Genomic DNA, 19,564 nt, shown 5'->3' with positions numbered 1-19,564 from the left:
ACTGTTTTTATCCTGCTCCCAAGTTGGAGAGATCATTTACTCTTGTGTATTCTTCAATCTGTTCTAATCTATGTAATTTCCCCATTTCTGTTGGCTGCTTACTTTACTAACAAGACATACTAGCAATTTTTTTTTTGGTCCTTATGTTGGTCTTTTGTGAGAGGGAGCTAAGCTGTCAAAAATAAGGTAAGTATTGTTTTCCTTTGAAAGTAATCAGGAAAATTGAAAGTGATGTTTCTCTTGGTCTATCAAAGTATTATACCCTTAGACTACCAATATTGGAGGTGTGATGGATAGATATAAATTTAACTCAATACCCATCTGGCATATCAGGGAGTGAAACAGTTAATGTCCAGTCGCAGCCCTCCTCTACTCCCTAAAAAACGCAGAAATCACAATCTCCCTTGGAGAAAAGTGGGCCATGTTCCAGACTAGCCATCTATCCATGTCCTGTATTAGCCAGGCTATATTTATGTTACACAGCCCAACTGCTCATATATTTTAATTTATAAACACACATGTATATGTATGAATGTATGTATATATGTATGTATGTATGTAGTTCTCTTCCCCCCAACTCCCCTCCCTTACCCCATTTTCCTGAAATGGAATATATACTTCTAGAGGATGTGACAATTAGATTTTTTTATCTCTGTTTCTCTAGCATCTAACACAATGTTTGGCATATAGTAGGTTCCTAATAAAAGCTTACTGAGTTGAATTAGGACATTAAGAGCCCTATAAACAGAAATAGTTGTTTCCTACTCAGCCATAACCAACACCAGAAAGCAAAGGGAGATTGACAAATACCAAAGAATGCCAGAAGGCATTGGAAAAAGCATTCCCACGTAGGCTCTCCTCCAAGAAGCTTCACCTTCTGTGGAGTTATAGCTGCACTTAATAGACTTGTGCCTAGAAGGAATGGTCTCAACTGCAATATCTTTTCATGCTCAGGCCAGGGGGAGGCAGGCCCAGAACCTGAACCAAATCAATATCTTCTCAGACTCACAGGCAATGCACGGAGGTGTGAGACTTTTCTCCTTGTTATCCCAAGGATTCCTCCAGAGCTAGACAGATGGTTAAACTATATCATCCGAAGTCAGTATCCTTAGCTAGTTTAGACATCTGGGCAAAGGGGAAACAGGTGAGTCTGCCGGGACTTCCTTGCTTGATTGGTAAGGCCCTGGGCAGTTGTATACTGGGAAAGCAGATACACCTACCACCTATCCCATGGTGCTGCTCTGCACAGGTGTCACTTTCCATTCCCAATTCTTGCTGAGTTTTCTCTAAAGGCAGCTTTTGATGTTCTCCTTTATCCAGAATTAACTACACATCTCCTTCCTTGTATAGTACTTGAATACTGAGGTATTCAACAACTGAATCTGTGTACTCTTTTGGAGAGGCAGCTGTGGGGTGTAGTGGATAGAGCACTAGGCGTGGAGTCAGGAAGACATCTTCCTGTGTTCAAATCTGTCCTCAAACACTTACTAGCTCTGTGACCCTGGGCAAGTCACTTCACCTTGTTTGCCCCAGTTTCTTCATCTGTAAAATGAACTGGAGAAGGAAATGGCAAACCACTCCATTATCTTTGCCAAGAAAACCCCAAATGGGGTCACAAAGGGACAGACACAATTGAACAATAAACAACAACCCTAGCTAGCCCTAGCTAGGTCAAGGAGAAGCAACCAATGAATCTCAAAATATCAGGCTGTAAAAAGGGGAAGAAATAAATCATAGAATTTTAGAATTTCAGCTAATCTTAGAATTGGAAGGGACCTCAGACAGTCATCTAACCCAAGCTAGACCTGAAGCATGAATCTCCTTTAACATATCTGATGAGTGGTCATCCAACCTTCTCTTGAAAAATTCCACTAATGGGAATCTCACTACTTTCTGGGGAAGCCTATTCTGTATTTAGACAGCTTTAATTATTAGGAAGTTTTCCTTCCATTGAAGTAAATGTGCTCCCTATTTCAAGAGGGGGTGAAATGTGAGAACAGCTAGAGCAACACTTTAGAGCCACAAAAATAACAAAGTATAATTATTATTGTTCTGTAAGGTAGCTTTAAAGGGAAAATTCACTGTGCTCTTATCATAAACAACTTTTCTCTCTTCTCTTTTTCTCCCATTTCTTTTGGTTTCATGTTCCTCTTTTTCTTTACCTTCGTCTCTACCTTAGGCCTACCAGTGCTTTCCCTGCCCTTCCAGCACAGCCCTCAGGGCTATATAGACTGCTTGAACTGGGCTAGATTCAGCAGACAGTAATAATGCCAACAATGAAAAGGAAGGAGGTGGTAAGAACTCTCCTCCTTGGTACAAGGTGACCAAAGAAGAGGAGTGCAAATTAATCAGCTAGATCCCCAACCAGATAAGTTTCTCACTTGTGTCCAATCAGCACACACACACATACAGATAAAAACAAAAATAATCCCTCATAGATTCTTTTTTAAAAATGTAATTTATTTATTTTCAGTTTTCAACATTCACTTTCACAAGATTCCAGATTTTCTCCTTATCTCTCCCCTCCCCCAGACCCAGGAGAGCATGCACTCCAACCACCCCTTTTCCCAATTTGCTCTCCCTTTTATTACCGCCTTCTTTTCCCATCCTCTTCCCCTCTATTTTCCTGCAGGGCAAGATAGATTTCTATACTCCATTATCTGTACAACTTATTTCCCAGTTGCATGCAAAAACCACTTCTAACATTCATTTTTAAAGCTTTGAGTTCTACTTTCTCTCCCTTCCTCCCGCCCCACCCACCCTCATTGAGAAAGCAAAAGATTCGATATAGGTCATACATGGGTAGCCATGAAAAACATTTCCATAACACAATCTACTGTCCCTTCTATTATCCTCTCTCTCCTATCCCCTTCCCCCTTACCTTCCTGTAGGGTAAGATAGATTTCCATACCCAATTAAATGTGTGCTATTCCCTGCTTAAGCCAAATCCAATGAGAGTAAGACTCATTTTCTCCCCTCATTGCCCCCCTTTTCCCCCTCTATTATAAAAGCTCTTTCTTGCCTCTTTTATGTGAGATGGTTTACTACATTTTACCTCTCCCTTTCTCTTTCTCCTAGTACATTCCTCCAACAGGTAATTTTACTTTTTAGATAGCCTTCATATTCAGCTCGCCCTGTGCTTCTGTATGTGTGTGTGTGTGTATATATATATATATATATATATATATATATACACACACATACATACACACACATACACATACATACATATATAATTTATATATACACATATACATACACACATACATATATACATATATGCACACATATATACCTACACATATATAATATACATATACTCATACACACACACACATATGTATTCCCTCTAGCTACCCTAATACTGAGAAAGGTCTCATGAGTTACAAATATCATCTTTCCATGTAGGAATGTAAACAGTTCAACTTTAATGATTCTATGGCTTCTCTTTCTTATTTACCTTTTCATTTTTCTCTTGATTCTTGTATTTGAAAGTCAAATTTTCTATTCAGCTCTGGAATTTTCAACAAGAATGTTTGGAAGTCCTCTATTTCATTGAATTACCATTTTTTTCCCTGAAGGATTATACTCAGTATTGTTGGGTAGTTGATTTTTTGTTTTAATCCTAGCTCCTTTAACCTCTGGAATATCATATTCCAAGCCCTCCAATCCCTTAGTGTAGAAGCTGCTAAATTCTGTGTTATCTTGATTGTGTTTCCACAATATTTGAATTGTTTCTTTCTGGTTTTTAGCAATATTTTCTCTTTGACCTGGGAACTCTGGAATTTGACTACAATATTCCTAGGAGTTTTCTTCTGGGGATCTCTTTCAGAAAGGTTTGGCAGATCCTTTCACTTTCTATTTTACCCTATGATTCTAGAATATCAGGGCAGATTTCCTTGATAATTTCTTGAAAGATGATGTCTAGGCTCTTTTTTTGATCATGGTTTTCAGGTAGACCATTTATTTTTTTTAGACCATTAATTTTTAAATTATCTCTCCTGGATCTGTTTTCCAGGTCAGTGGTTTTTCCAGTGAGATATTTCACATTGTCTTCTATTTTTTCATTCTTTTGGTTCTATTTTTTTAATTTCTTGATTTCTCATAAAGTCATTAGCTTCCATTTGTTCCATTCTAATTTTGAAGGAATTATTTTCTTCAGTGAGCTTTTGGACTTCCTTTTCCATTTGGTCCATTCTACTTTTTAAAGCATTCTTCTTCTCATTGTTTTTTTGGACCACTTTTGCCATTTGGTTTAGTCTATTTTTAAAGTTGTTATTTTCTTCAGCATTTTTGGGGGTCTCCTTTAGCAAGCTGTTGACATGTTTTTCATGATTTTCTTGCATCACTCTCATTTCTCTTCCCAATTTTTCCTCTGCTTCTCTTACATGATTTTTAAAATCCTTTTTGAGCTCTTCCATGGCCTGAGACCATTTCATATGTTTCTTGGAGGCTTTGGATGTAGGAGCCTTGACCTTGCTGTCTTCCTCTAGTTGTATGCTTTGATCTTCCTTGTAAGAAAATATCTTTTCACCAAGAAAGTAACCTTCTATAGTCTTATTTTTTCCTCTTTGATCATTTTCCCAACCAATTACTTGACCTCTGAGCTCCTTGTTAAGTGGAGGGTGCACTGGCCCAAGTTTCAGGGGCTTTGTGCATCTATTCTCCAAGATATTTCTAGGGATCTGAAAGTTCTCAGTTCCTCCAAAGTGGCATAGTCAAGGAAGAGGTGTTTATTCCTCTCCTGGTCTGCACTCTTATCAGTGAGCAAATGCAAGTACTCTTTTCTGCTCTGGATCTACGAGTAAGATTCACTCTCCAGGCACCACCTGCTCTGCCACATCAGTGCTTCTCCTTGCCCTAGGACCTCCACCCAGGATTTCAACCCAGATCATTCACTCGATTACTCCACCATCTGCAGGCTGAGAGGTCCAGAAGCAGCTGGCCTCTGCAGCAGTGGCTGCCACCATACTGGGGCTGGGGCTGGGACCAGACCACTTCCTCTCTCATCTAGGTGAGAGAGCTTTCCCACTGACCTTTGAAGCTGTTTTTGGCATTTTTCTCCCTCACAGATTCTTGAAGAAATCACTGAAGCTTAAGGAACTAAAAAGTTCTCCTCAGGCTCCTTCAGTTGGCATACACATGTCTCAGACATGCTAGGATGGTGAGAGCACCATACAAGGACTGATTGAAGGAGTCACAGGCATTTAGTCTAAAGGAGAGAAAATTTAGGAGGGACATTACTGTCTAACAGTATTTGAAAGGTTAATATGTGAGAGAAGGAATTTAATTAGTTTTGCTTGAACAGAAGTAGGAGCAGCATGTCAAAGTTGTAGAGAGGCAAATTTTAGCCCAATATAAGGAAAAGCTTCTGCCAGGATCCATTGCTGAAACATAAAGGGATTTGCAGAAGAATCAGGGAATACTAAAAGCAACAGAATTTTTCCTTTGGAGTATAAGAGGGAAAGGACTGAGAGGAAAAGATGACAAAGGAAGGATGGGAGGGTAGCCCAAGGAATTCCTTGCACTGAGGCAGGACCAACACCTCCAAAGTGGAACTGGCAAGTTGAAGGAAGGAATGCACTCAGGAACATTGCCAGGGTGACTCAGGAATGAAAGTCTTTAGGACATGGCAGGAAATCAAAGTCCACAATGGTCTAACAATCCTAGGACTTGATACATGGTTACATCAAGCTGATGCTGGAATGCTCCAATGCTTCAGGGGAGCTCAGGGGGTATCCAGCTCAGGAGTAAAGGTTGCTCCAAGATGACAGCAGGTCAGGTGTTCTAAGAAGAGAAGAGAGGTCCAGTTCAGGTGATCTGATTGGTTTCCCAGCCCTTGAGGTCACAGGCTAGGAGGCACAAATCATCGTGATAAATGGACATTTCCAGACATAAAAGATTTCTGGACAAAAAAGATGGGAACATTCCAGAAAAGAGATGGGTCAGTTGTAATTTCTGGAAAACTCATAGCTTTCTACCCATCATTCTTGAGAAGTTGAGGGCTCATCTCTTGCCTCTTTCCAGTCCTGACAGATTGTCCTGGCCCCAATACCTATCCTCCACCAATGCTGTGCCAGCTAGATAGTATAGTGAACTTGGAATCAGGAAGGCCCATGTTTAAATCCAGCCTCCAACACTCATTAGCTGTGTGGTTCTGGACAAGTCATTTAACCACTGTCTGCTTCCATTTTGACAGCTATTAAATAGAGATAGAATCAAAGGAGATAATATTTATAAAGATCTTAGCACAGTGACTGGCACAGAGTAAGGATTTAATAACTGTTTATTTCTTCCCTTCCTTACTATTAACAGATGAACTTACTTCAGAAGACTCCCCCCAGTCCAGGCCCATCCTTGTGCAGGCAGAGGGAGCAAAGGTCAGAATGGGCAGAAAGGACTGCAAGAGGGCAGGGTACATCTCACATTTAGAAAGTTATTTTCTCAGCTTTTTTTTTTTTCAAAAGAAGAACTATAGACTATTAACTACCATGTGAAAGAATGCTACAAACCACTAATGAGAAATACTGATTGAAATTATTCTGAGGTTTTACTTCCCATCCATCAGATTAGCAAAGATGAGAGAGTGAGCCCAGATCCTATGTACTATACAAGATGCTAGAACAAAGGAGAGTTGGGTGGCACAGTGGAGTCAAGAAGACTCATCTTCTTGAATTCAAATTTGGCCTATTCAAATCTTCCTGGCTGTGTGACCCTGGACTAGTCACTTAACATTGTTTGCCTCAGTTTTCTTTTCTGTAAAATGAGCTGGAGAAGGAAATGGCAAACTATTCCAGTATCTTGGCCAAAAAAAAATAAAAAGCCCTCAATGGAAATCTGACATGACTGAAATGACTGAACAAAAAGAAAAGACAAATAGGAAGAATTCAGAGAAGCATGGGAAAACTCGTCCAAACTGATGATACAAAAAAGGTAAGTAGAAGTAGGAGAGTATTTTACACAATGCCATGGTCATGCAAAGGCAAAAAAGGTTGAAAGACTCCAGAACTCTGACCACTGCAGTGTCCAGTCATGACTCCAAAAGATGGATGGTAAATTGTGGTAGCCCACAGGGACAGAATGATGCACACTTTTTCAGACACGGTCAATATATTGATTTGTTTTGCTTGCCTATGACAAGTGATAATAATAGCTCATGTACTTCAAGGTTTGCAAAGTGCTTTACATTATCTCATTTGAAGAGAGTTCTGTTGGGTGTGAGGAGATAGTCATGGGGAAATGACTGCTAAAGTAAGCAAAGGAGCATCAATAAAACCTCGAAAAAGAAAAATAAAAGCCCTCCTCTCTAAAAATAGCTCCCATATCTTCCCATTATGCCCAGGAAACCTGTCTATAGGAAAAGTCATGAAGGCAAGATTTGTATAAAGCAACTGCAAACTCCTTTTTGCCATCTTAGGAGGGCAATGTCATCCTCTTGCCCTCCACATGATCAGAGTAACACACTGGGGCTAACTCTTCATCAATAATGAACTAAACTCTGGAAATGATGAATTTCCTTTTTCCTCTCTAACCACAACCTGCCTCCCACCCCACCCCACCCCCTTAAAGATGGGCTGTTCTTGAGACCATACTTTAGTCTCCAGAGCTTCATGCCCATTGAGTGACCATGCTGGAGTTGTGGAATGGCCTGTGGATTTGAGAACCTAAAGACCTAGGTCCAAATCCTAGCTGTGCCATCTACTATCTGTGTGACCTTGAGCAAGTCATTCAGATCGATCAGCAGGTATTTATGAAGTACTTAATGATCATCCTGCTCTCAAGGAGATTATGTTCTCCTTGGGCTTTACCTTTCTTATCTGAAAAATAAGGGAATTGGACTAAATAAGAACCTTCCAGTTCTAAGTGCTATGTTTCATCAATTCCTTCCTTCCTTCCTTCCTCCCTTCCTTCCTTCCTTCCTTCCTTCCTTCCTTCCTTCCTTCCTTCCTTTCTTCCTTCCTTCCTTCCTTCCTTCCTTCTGTCTCCCCTTCTTCCCTTCTGTCTCTCCTTCTTTCCTTCTGTTACTCCTTCCTTCCTTCCTTCTTTCCTTCTGTCACTCCTTCCTTCCTCTCTCCCTCTCTGTCTTCTGTTTCTCCTTCCTTCCTTTTGTCTCCTTCCTTCCTTCTGTCTCTCCTTCCTTCTTTCCTTCCTTCCTTCTCATCCCAACCTAAGGACTACTCCAAGCACATATTTCTCTGCTTTTGTTGTCCTTATTACTGGGAACCCTGTTATTCACATATAGGAAAGCCTAAACAAGAGCTAAGCAATATTGTGGAGATTTTCCTGGAATAAACTCCAGGTGGGGACAATGAGCCAAAGAGAGAAAATGACATTCTTGGATCAACTCCCAGGATTAGATTCAGTCTAATCATCTAGTTCAACTGGCTCCTAAACAATAAGTGAGTCCATAGTCTTAGGGTCAGGACAGTGTCTGAAGGTCAAAGGTTACACAGATAAGCAAGTTTAGAACTTTTGGAGAGCCACCAGACTGAGTTTCTTTTTCTCTCTATTTCTTGCGCAATTGTCACCACAAGCCCTGCATTCCAGTGGGGCTCATTCCGTGGCGCTGAGCCGAATAGCTGTTCTGCTCAAGTTTACTCTTGCCTTCATGTGACACTCATAAATGACAAACCCTCAAATTGCTCCTGAAGTCTCACCTACTACCTGGGGCCATAAAACAATTCACCACTCCTTTCATCCACTCCTCTACTCCAAAGTGTCCTTTCTCTTACATCCTACCCATTCCTCTGCTTATCTCTCCATTTCCTAGAAGGCTTTATCTAAACTGTCTAGGATGAATGACATTCCTTCTAAAAATATCTAGACTGAATCTCGATAAAAGGCCAGTTAATATTGGAGGGGTGGGGGTTGCAGAGGGTGAACAAGACTCAATCTGGTGATTCTAGACAAGTTCTAACTTCTTTGATGTTTGATTTCCTTATTTATGTAACCAGCACACATAAAGACTATTTTATGGAGAACTTACACAGGGCAAGTTCTAATATGGTAGTCAGAAGAAGCGATACAAAGACACTCTCGAGGTCTCTCTTAAGAACTTTGGAATTGATTGTGTGGCATGAGAGACACTGGCACAGGACCACCCAGCATGGTGTGCCCTCATCGGAGAAGGTGCTGTACTCTATGAGCAAAGCACAACTGAAGTAGCTTAAAATAAACATGAGATGTGCAAATTTAGAGAATCCACCCCAAATGTTCATAGGGACTATTTGTGCCTGACCTGTGGTAGAGCATTCCTAGCTCACATTGATGTGATGAGCCACAGCCAGACATATCATAACTTGACTCTAACACAGTCATGTCATTTTGGTCTCTTAGAGATTGAAGAGAATGAGAATGAAGAACAACCAAACAACTGATATACACTCTTGGTGTAGCCATGAATTGATTGATCCAATTTTTCTATAAGACATATGAAACCATAAACCATACACTAAACTATACACCAGAGATTCCACTACTGAATATACATCCCGGGGAGAGCAAAGCCAAAAGGAAAGGTCTTTTATAAATTTTCATAGCAGCCTATTTTTGTAGTGACAAAAGAAGAAGCAAAGTGGGTGTCCATTAGTTAGGCAGTGGGCGCACAAATTATGACATATGAGTGAAATAGAATGTGTGACATAAGTAATGACAACTATGAGAAATGAAGAGGAATGTTGGTTATTGCTGCCGTTCAGTTGTGTACTATTCTTTCTGATCCCATTTGGGGTTTTCTTGGCAGAGATACTGGAGTGGTTTGGCATTCCCTTCTCCAGCTCATTTTACAGAAAAGGAAACTGAGGCAAACAGGGTTAAATGACTTGTCCAGGATCTCACAGCTAGGAAGTACTCAAAATGATGAGTCTTCCTGATTCCTGTGCCACCTATCTACTCCTACAAAGGAAGTCCCAGATGACCTGATAACCAGGAAATAACCAGGGAGTTGCATAGTATCCTGGAAAGAGACCTCGATTTGGAGTTAGACCTCCTGAATTCAGATCCCAGCTCTGTTCCTTACTACCTTTTTGATCTCAGACAAATCCCCTGATCTCTGTGGGCCTTAGGACCTCTTAGCTTCCTTCCAGCTCTAAATCTATGATCCTAAGACAACATATACACCAACCACAATAATGTAAAGTAAAGAACAATTCTAAAACATCCAAGCGCAGATCAATGCTGTGGTTTATTTTGTCTCCAAAATTATTGATGAAACCTCTCTCCCTCCTCTCTCTAGCGAGGTGGTAGAATACAGGGTCAGAATGAGGTATAGACTGGCAGAGGCAGTGTGTGGTTTATTTATTTTGTTTGACTATTCCTTGTTTCAAGGGAATTTTGGGGGGGTTAGAGAAGACTGGAAGGTGAAAGTGATATACATTTTAAAAGATTCACAGAAAAACAAATAAGTAAATAAGCAAGCATGCAAACGAAGGAATGAATGAATAAGGATAAATTTTCAACTGTTTTCAACCATCTCTAGGGAAGAAGATTCCATAACCCTTCTTTTATTAAATTTCCTGTCTGATTTCACAGTATTTCCTTCCCACGATCTATGCTCCTACCAATCTGGACAGTTAACGGATTCCTATGTTCAACATAGGGCAGGTAGTTAGCTAATGGATAGAGTGCTGGGCCAGGAGTCAGGAAGACCTGAGTTTAAATCCAACCTCAGACACTTACTAGCTGTGTGACCCTGGACAAGTCACTTAACCCTATTGGCCTTACTTTCCTCATCTGTAAAATGATCTGGAGAAGGAAATGGCAAACTACTCCTGTATCTTTTTTCATGAAGAGACAGGACTAAAAAACGATGGAACAACAACAAAAAACTCAACATTCACGTTCTGCTACCTTTCTACTTTTGTGTCTCACACAGAGAAGGGGGAGCAGAGGCAGAAGGGCACAGGGATTGTGTAGAGCTAGTATTTGATTTACTATGGGAGACAAGAGGAGAGACATGATACCCACTAGTTCAGCTGGGATAGGGCAAAATCATCATGTGTAGAACCAGTCTCAAAGAGTGGTAGTTGGGGAAGTGGAGTGATCATCAGAGAGGAGAAAGGATGACCACCAGACCTTAGAATTGTGGCAGACCAGAGCAGTTCAGGGCACCAAGCCCCTGTAGGGAGAAAACCCCTATCTCCCAAACTGGCATTTGTGATGCAGACACAGTAACTCATCCTCCTATGCCATCCCTCCTTGCTCTGCCCTCCCCTTCCCCCAACACCTTTACTCTAGCAGCAACCTGTGTCCTCTGCATTGCCTAGAGCACATTTTCTGGATCAAAGGTAAAAACAGCAGCCCCAGGCAAAGCCTAGGACAGTGTGGAAGTGATTAGACACAGGTCAGTGTTCAGTTGGATATCCAAGGGTCACGGTAACTCTGAATCATTTCAGAGATAAGTATCAGAGTCTTTGTGAAAGTCAACTTCTCTGTCCAAGCAGATCTGCTGAGGCCACAGATATGCAGGGGACACACAGGTGAACTTGTGAGTGCACAGAAATAGATATGCAGAGATATGATCCTGCAGAAACTCACCTAGCTAATAATGAAACCGAACCAATAAGGTAACAAAAATCCAAAGGTCTTGGGAAGTGAAAACTCTTCTTAAATAAAAGGGGTTCTTAATAGCAGAAGGTCAAATGAAACCCCTGCGGGAGGTGTCAGCTGTCCTGGGGCACTGTCCACTCCTTCCTTCTCTGTTATTAGTTTGAACACTGAAATTTCTTCTTTTCCAGAAGGGATCAAAATAAATTAAATATTCCTCCCTAGATCAGGGATTCTCAGCCAGGAGGCTGTGGACTTTACGACACATATGTAGAAATTAATATTTATATAAAATATATTTTATAACATTTATATTTGTATAAATTACTTACATAATATATACTTATATAAAATATGTAGACTATATATGTTAACTACACTGCTTTTTTGAAATTAGATTTATTTAAATGAAGAAAAATCTATCTTCTCACCTTCCCACCTTCCCATCTTCCCATAGAAAGAGAAAAGCAAAGCCCTTGTGACAAATAGGTATAGTCAAGCAAAACAAAACCCCCCAAAAGTTATGTCTCAATCTATACCCTGGGACTATCAGCTGTCTGAAAGGAAGTGAAGAACATGGTTTCATCACGAGTCCTCTGGAATTGTGATCATAGTCCTTAACCTTTCAAAGTTATCTTTCCAATGTTCTTGTTATTATTATATAAATTGTCCTCATTCTGCTCACTTTACTGTTCATCCGTTCATACAAGTCTTCCCAGTTTCCCCTGAAACCATCCCCTTCATCATTTCCATTAAAACAATAGTATTCCATTACATTCAAATACCATCATTTGTTTAGCCATTATCCAAATGATGGACACCCCTTTAGTTTCCAGTTCTTTGGCACCACAAAAAAAGCTACTATAAATATTTTTGTACAATGAGTCCTTTAACTCTTTCTTTTAACTCTTTCTTTTGAGCTAGTAGTGATATTGCTAGGAATCAATGTAATTGATTTCTTTTGTACTCTTACATATCTCATTTTATGCCCTTAAAACGATTATTTTGAGAAGGGATATATAGACTTTACCATACTGCTGACAAGGTGGGTCCATGGCATTAAAGACTCTTGCTGATACTCATCAGAACCTCAGGTGTTCTCACAGCTGGAAGTCAGTAAAAAGTAATCCAACAGCTGTATGTGCACAGTTACAGGGAGGAAGGAAAGACTGGTTCTGTTCTAGAAGAGTCTGCAATTGAATAAGGGAGAATGAATATAGTCACCCATAAAGTGACAAGGGCAAAGTATCATAAATGAGCCCAAAATCCTACGATACTACAGTCTAGTAGAAATATCTCTGCACTCTGTGTCAGAGCACCTGGGTTGAAAGCCTGGCTCTTAATTTCCTAGATATACAAACTTGGGCAAAGTTCTGGGCTTCGTGAAGTCTGTGGTGTAAGGAGGTTGGACTAGATGACTCTAAGGTTCTTTCTGCTTCTAAAGCCTGTGAGCCTGCATAACTCTCTGGCACTCCTTCCAAACCTTGCTCAAAATTTCCTTCTTTGTGAAAGTCTTTTTCAACGAATTCCATGAAGCTCCAGTCAACAGATCTCTCCAGCATCCTGGCAACACTTATCGTTGAGTGTCAATATAGAAGGAGGAGTGGAGGCCTGTGGGATGTAACAATAGAAAAGAGAACAGTCAGCACCTCAGGGATGCTTATAGAGAAGTGTGCCCCTTTGCCCTGGGGCAGGGCTGGGGGACATGCAGCCTTGAGGCCATATGTGGCCCTCTAGATCCTCAAGTACGGCCCTTTAACTGAATCCAAACTTTTCTGTGAAATATGCACATATGTGTGTGTGTATGTGTATGTGTATAAGGTGGAATTTTAGCAAAGAATCAAAGGAAGTCAGACAAGCCAAAGGTAGGAAGGAAGAGGCAAGGTAAGGAGGTAGAGCACTGCAGGCATGGGGGACAGCCAGTGAAAATTCCTGGAGATACCTAGGTTGTGAGCCTGAGAGACAATGTGCATGATGACAATAACAGAAAAATTTAGGAAGAGGGGAGGGTTTGGAGGAAAAGGTAATGACTTCAATTTTGGATATGTTGAGTTTAAGATGTCTTTGTGAAATCTAGTTCAAGATTCTCAAAAGGCATTTGGAAATGCAAGATAGATAGGCTGGAATAGGACAAAGAGTTCAGAGAACCTACAGGAGAAAGAGAATTGAATTTATGGGAGCTAATGAGATCACCAAGTAAAGTAATATATAGGGAGAGCAGAAGAGTGTCCAGGACAAAGCCTTGGAGGGTCCCCCGCAGTTAGCAGACATGACCTAGATGAATATCCAGCAAAGGAGACAGAAGGAGCCATCAGATGGACATGGAGAGAATTAGGAGAGTAGTGTCATTAAAAGTGAAGAGAGAAGAGAGTTTCAAGGAAGAGGGTGATCACCAATGCCAAAGGGTACAAAGAGGTCAAGAGGGATGAGTGTTGGAAAGAGACCATTAGGTTTGGCAACTAAGAGGTCACCAGTAACTTTGGAGAAAACTGTTTCAGTTGAATGATAAGGTTGGAAGTGACTTCACGGAGTTAAAAGAGGGAAACAAAAGGAGGCAGAAGCACCAATTGTAGACTGTATCTTTGAGAAGTTTAACCACAAAAGGGAGGAGAGATAGGGGGGTGGTAACTAGTGGGGGGGATGGATGAAGTGAGGGTTTTTTGAGGATGGGGATTCAGGAGTGTTTGTGGACAGTAGGGAAGCAGTCTCTAGACAGGGAGAGATTGGAGAGAAGTAAATGGGTGGAGCTGATGGACAAGGTAATCTGCTGGAGAAATGAGTGTAGGTGGTCTTGGTGAGGAGGGCCACCTCAACATGGAAGTAGATAGTGGCAGAGAGCCTTTGGGAGAAGTGAGTTGAGGAGGAGGAGAGGAGAAGGAACTCTCAGTAAATGGCCTCCATTTTTCAGTGAAATATGAGGCCAGCCTCTTAGCTGAGAGGGTTGAGTTGAAAGTGAGCTGGAGGCAGTGATATGTCTCATCTGTAATACCTGAGGCACTGAGGCTGGGATCTCCTCCTCTTGTGTCATCAACATCTGCCCCTGCAGATGTTCATGCATGTCTGCCTCAGCATAGGGCTGTAGACTGAACTTCTCCAAAGGCCCTACATGATATACATAAGAATTGGGGAAGTAATCTGTGATGATGAAGACTGTGAGTAAGTCCAGTCAAGAACTGCCTATGTGAATTTACCAAGTGAGCTCACACCCAATCTTCTATCACCTCAAAAAGGAAGGGAAGGGAAAATTCATATATCTCCTACTATGTGCTAGGCACCATGCTAAATGTGTTTTACAAATATCTCATTTGATGCTCACAACAATCTTAAGGATAGATACTATTATTATTATTATTGGGACAAACAAAGGAAAAATGACTTGCCTAGGATTATACAACTAGTAAGTATCTGAGGCTGAATTTGAACTCATGTCTTCTGGGAGTCTAGGTCCAGAAGGCTCTATCCAGTGCAGCTGCCTCTAGCAATGGACTTCTTACAAGGTGTTAACTCTATCCTGCTGCCACAATGGTTTGGATTTATGTGTCTGTGTTATATATATTTAATGTTTTTTCCATGTCTGAGTATGAGCTAATTAACAGCACCAGACAACTTGTTTCTCCATTAGAATCAAAGCTATCGGTTTGTGTATCTCTCATCACATGGTGAACTGATTAAGGTGGAGGCCATGTTTCCTCTGTCTTCTTCCCTTCCAAATAGTGAACATTCAGTGTATTTTTAAGTCGGCTGATATACCCAATCTTTTCTTTCTCAAATGTTCATCTCTCTTTTGGTAGATCTAACTTCTTGGGTGTCTTCAAAATGTGCCACTCTCCTCACAAATCTTGAATGTCTGGGTTCCTAAAAGACTGGTCCTGATGTTTAAGTTGACTGGTTTCAGGTGGTCTTTTCAGGTAGAGGATAGTGGAAAGAACACAGGACAAAGGATAAGAAGATTTGATGCCTAGGTCAGGTTCCACCATGAAATAGCCATGTGACCTTGAGAAAGACAGATTTCTTTTCAAGGCCTCAATTTCCTTATCTGTAAAAGGATGGGTGTTAGACTAGATGATCTCTAAAGGTCTCTAAAGGTCTATGTCCTCTGACCTAATAAAGTCTACAGGTCTGGAAACTGATTGTTTTCTCAATCCCAGCTCCAGATCAAGAAATACTCCAACTGCTCTCCAGTTACCTACTGAGTGTATCAGTGTCCCTCTTTGTTGAAAACACCTGAGGCTTCCTGAATAATTTACATGTCTTCTGTAAAATAATCTTCCCCTGGGTTACCTAATCACCCCAGGAACAGAAGTCAGATTCATAGGGCAGAATACTACCCTGGAACATAGGCCAAGGGTATAGGGAGACCCAGGAGTCTCAGCTTTGTCAGTGACACCATGTGTGAGCTCACATGGGTCATTCAACTTTTCTGGACCTTAGATGGTTCTTCTACATGCATGTGGGTGAAATTGTGGGAGACTGAATGAGAATACAAATATAAAGTCTTCAGAGAGTTCCTTTGTTGAAGGAATTAGATTTAGCCTGGCCAGAGCAGACTGGGGAGTGAGCAGCAGGGCATAATTACTTTCTTGAAGTAATTGAAGGACTGTCACATGGAGGAGGGATTAGACTTGTTATGTTTGGCCCCAGACCTGGAACAATGGGCAAAGACACAAATTTAGGCTCCACATCAGGGAATATTTCCTAACAATTAGAACTATCTGAAAGTGGAATACACAATCTTGAGAGATTGTAGGTTCTTCCTCCTTGGAGGTCTTCAAACAGAGGCTAACCACTCATTAGGTATGTTATAGCAGGAATTTCTTTTCAGTCAATTAGACAGTGACTGGAGACTCTTCCAATTAACAAATTCTGTGATTCTATGAGAGTGTGTATGTATGTGTATACACATATATCTGTATGTATATATGTAGATCAGGAGCAAGGAACTTCTGAACCATGGGTCAAATCCTATTCTGATCTGGAATCAGGAAGACCTGAGTATCCTCAGACACTTAATAGCTCTGTGACCCTGGGCAAGCCACTTAACCCTATAAGCCTCCATTTCCTCATCTGTAAAATAAGCTGGAGAAGGAAATGACAAACCATTCCAGTATCTTTGCCAAAGATCCAGTATCTTTTCCAAATGGGGTCATGAAGAGTGATGAATTTCTTCTGATTTAAGCATCTGACTCACAGAATTAATTCTCTTTTGTCTCCATAGGCCACCACTGTGAAGCTCAACAAAGAATCATATTCAAAGTTGATAATTTCTTCTGGTAAGGTCTCTGTCATTTACTCTGAGCCATAGGTGGGTTCCTATGGAATTGTAGGATTAGAGCCAGAAGGGACCTTATAGATGACCTAGTTTAGTTTGCTCATTTTAAAGACAGGGGAGTCAAGTCCTAGAGAGTTTAAGAAACTTGCCCAAGGTTACACAGACTGTAAATAACAGAACCAGAGTTCATTTAGTGCATGGGTTGGACCAGATGACCACTGAGGTCTTTTCCAGTTCTGTAATTCAGTGATTCTGTGAACCCAGGTGTTCCAGGTCCAAATCCAGTACTCTTTCTGCTACTATGCTCTATCTCCTGCTAGTTCTCTGAATCCCTCCCTTCTGGCTTCTTTGTTCTTGAGCAACACTAGCATATTACCAATACTGGCTTGATCTCCATAGCTTCAAAGGAGGTTAGATGATGAACTAGATAGAGTGATGGACCTGGAGTCAAGGAGACCCGAGATCAAGTCTAGACTCAGACAGTTACTAGCTGTGGGATCCCAGGCAAAACGCAACCTCTGCCTACTTCATTTTCTCATCAATAAAATTAGGATAATAATGTACCTACCTTCCAGGGTTGATGAGAGGATCTAATGAAATAAGATGCTTTGCAAACCTTAAAGAGCTACATAAATGCTAACTACTAGAAGTAGTAGTAGTAGTAGTAGTAGTAGTAGTAGTAGTAGTAGTAGTAGCAGTAGTAGTAGTAGCAGTAGCAGTAGTAGTAGTAGCAGTAGTAGTAGTAGTAGTAGTAGCAGTAGTAGCAGTAGTAGTAGCAGTAGTAGTAGCAGTAGTAGTAGTAGTAGTAGCAGTAGTAGTAGTAGTAGTAGTAGTAGCAGTAGTAGCAGTAGTAGTAGTAGTAGTAGCAGTAGTAGCAGTAGTAGTAGTAGTAGTAGTAGTAGTAGTAGTAGTAGTAGTAGTAGTAGTAGTTGTAGTAGTAATAGGAGTAGGAGTACTACTTCTTCCTCTTCTAGTCATACTTAATGATACTCTAGTGGAATGGAGGGAAGAGAACAATTTCTTCCAACAGACACAAAGGTGGTGGAAGCAGGCACTGTGGAGTGCTTAGAGCTTGGTCAACCATAGAAGTCATCAAGGTCATCCACTGCATCCTGGGCCATCACTGGTTGTCCTGACTTTTGTCCTGCCACTGGACTGCAATGATTCTGGAAGAAGGAGTAAGGCTAAGGACTTTGTGCAGCTCTGCCTCCATTAAATCTGCTTCATGAGCAAGTCAAGATGCTGCCTTATGATGCCCTTGGTCGTCTTCTACAATGAAAGATAAACAATAACAACCACAAAGGCATCAGCATTGTAAAAGTGGAAACATCTTAACAATGGGAGGAGACACCTGGGAACTGAACTCCCTTCATTCCAGCTTCCTACCCAATTCCCACCTTGTTCCCAAGATCTCTGTGACCCAGAGTTGATATGAAACTCAAAGTAATGTACATAAAGTACTTTATAAACCATTTTTTCATCCAGATCTATGATTTCATTTACAGAGGGAATCATTTTGTAAATCTTTTTTTGTTTTGAGGGTAGGGGGAGGCTCTGAACTTTTGATGTTCCATAGGCCATAGGATCTATCGGAAAGCCAAATGGCTCAGTGGAAGGAGCAGCAGGTCTGGAGTCAGGAAGACCTGAGTTCATATCTGCCCTCAGATAATTAATAGCTGTGTGATGTTGGGTAAGTCATTTCACCCTGTTTGCCTCAGTTTCCTTATCTGTAAAATGAGATGGAGAAGGAAAGGACAAACCATTCTAGTATCTTTACCAAGAAAACCCCAAATAGGGACATGAAGAGTCAGACAGGACTGAAAATGACCAAATAACAACAACATAGAATCTATTAAACAGCTGCACCTCTCTTTCACTGGCCCCACTTTTGCATAATCCCCAGCCTCCTCAGCTTCCCAGTTCTGCTTCTTCTTTTTTTTTTTTTTTTGGCCTGAGGCTCAAGTCCCTCAGCTCCCACCTCCTTGCTTCAGTGAGGATTCAGAAAATGCCTCTTAGTCGAGACATTTCTTCAGGTAAATGGACAGTAACAATAATCTTTTCTGGAGTAGGAATAAGATAGATTAGAAATATTGAACCAGTCAGCATTTTGATCAAACATTCCAGATGTCAAACAGGGCATCTGAAGTGTATGGACAGGCATAGGGTGGGCTGGGAGATCCAGTTACTGAAAAGGAAACTTCAACTCTAATTTCCAGGACAGAAGTCTTTGTGGGTAATACCCAGGTATCTCCCATCCCTTCTCTCACTCTGATACCTGTAATATTTTTCAGGGTTTGGATAAATACTATCAGACAAGAATGGACTCATGAGCTCATTTCTCTTCCTTTTCTCAGATTCTTAATTTTTAAATCCACTTCCTTAGCCACATTCCTCTTGCTTGAATTATTGCAACTTAACAGAGGGTAAAAATAGTACTGAACAAAATGGAGGGTCCTGGGCTAGAACGTAATATAATCAGGTGGAATTGAAAGTGGTCAAGCTTTTTTTCAGTTCAGTCTCTTCTAATGCCTAGATTCCTTGAAGTCTCAGTTCAAACATTATTTCCTACATGAGGCCATTTCTAATTCCCAAAGCTCCCACCTCCCCATACCCCATCCCTACAATCTACCTTGCATATATATTTTGAATATATATTGTACATATTTTTATGTGTGTAAAGTGTGTATGTTACCCATGTAAGATGTGTATATGCACTTGGGTTTTCTAAAAAGTGGCTCATGGGGAGGCACT

The 19,564-nt window shown here is 40.9% G+C and overlaps 1 protein-coding gene across 7 annotated transcripts in view; it reads right to left on the bottom strand.

Moving 5' to 3' along the window:
* The window catches only part of LPGAT1 (lysophosphatidylglycerol acyltransferase 1), a 162,937-nt gene that overhangs the window by 14,634 nt on the left and 128,739 nt on the right, over positions 1 to 19,564 (bottom strand). The window contains exons 8-9 of one of the 7 annotated variants that reach the window (XR_011975503.1): positions 14,534 to 18,082; positions 3,152 to 13,155 (exon numbers count right to left, since the gene is read on the bottom strand). The exons of 1 other annotated variant lie outside the window; for it this stretch is intronic. Coding sequence is in view for 2 of the 6 variants with exons in the window: in XM_072647896.1 (XP_072503997.1) it covers positions 13,118 to 13,155 (38 nt within the window). In the remaining 4 variants the exon portion in view is untranslated. Of the gene's footprint in view, positions 1 to 3,151; positions 18,083 to 19,564 lie in introns of those variants that run through there. 5 more of the 7 variants (XR_011975501.1, XR_011975500.1, XR_011975502.1 and 2 more) reach the window with 5 other exon arrangements.

Source organism: Notamacropus eugenii, chromosome 2, assembly GCF_028372415.1.
Source record: "Notamacropus eugenii isolate mMacEug1 chromosome 2, mMacEug1.pri_v2, whole genome shotgun sequence".
Classification (NCBI taxonomy): domain Eukaryota; kingdom Metazoa; phylum Chordata; class Mammalia; order Diprotodontia; family Macropodidae; genus Notamacropus; species Notamacropus eugenii.
Note: the sequence above shows the minus strand (reverse complement) of the source record. Positions and strands in the feature narration are given on the sequence as shown.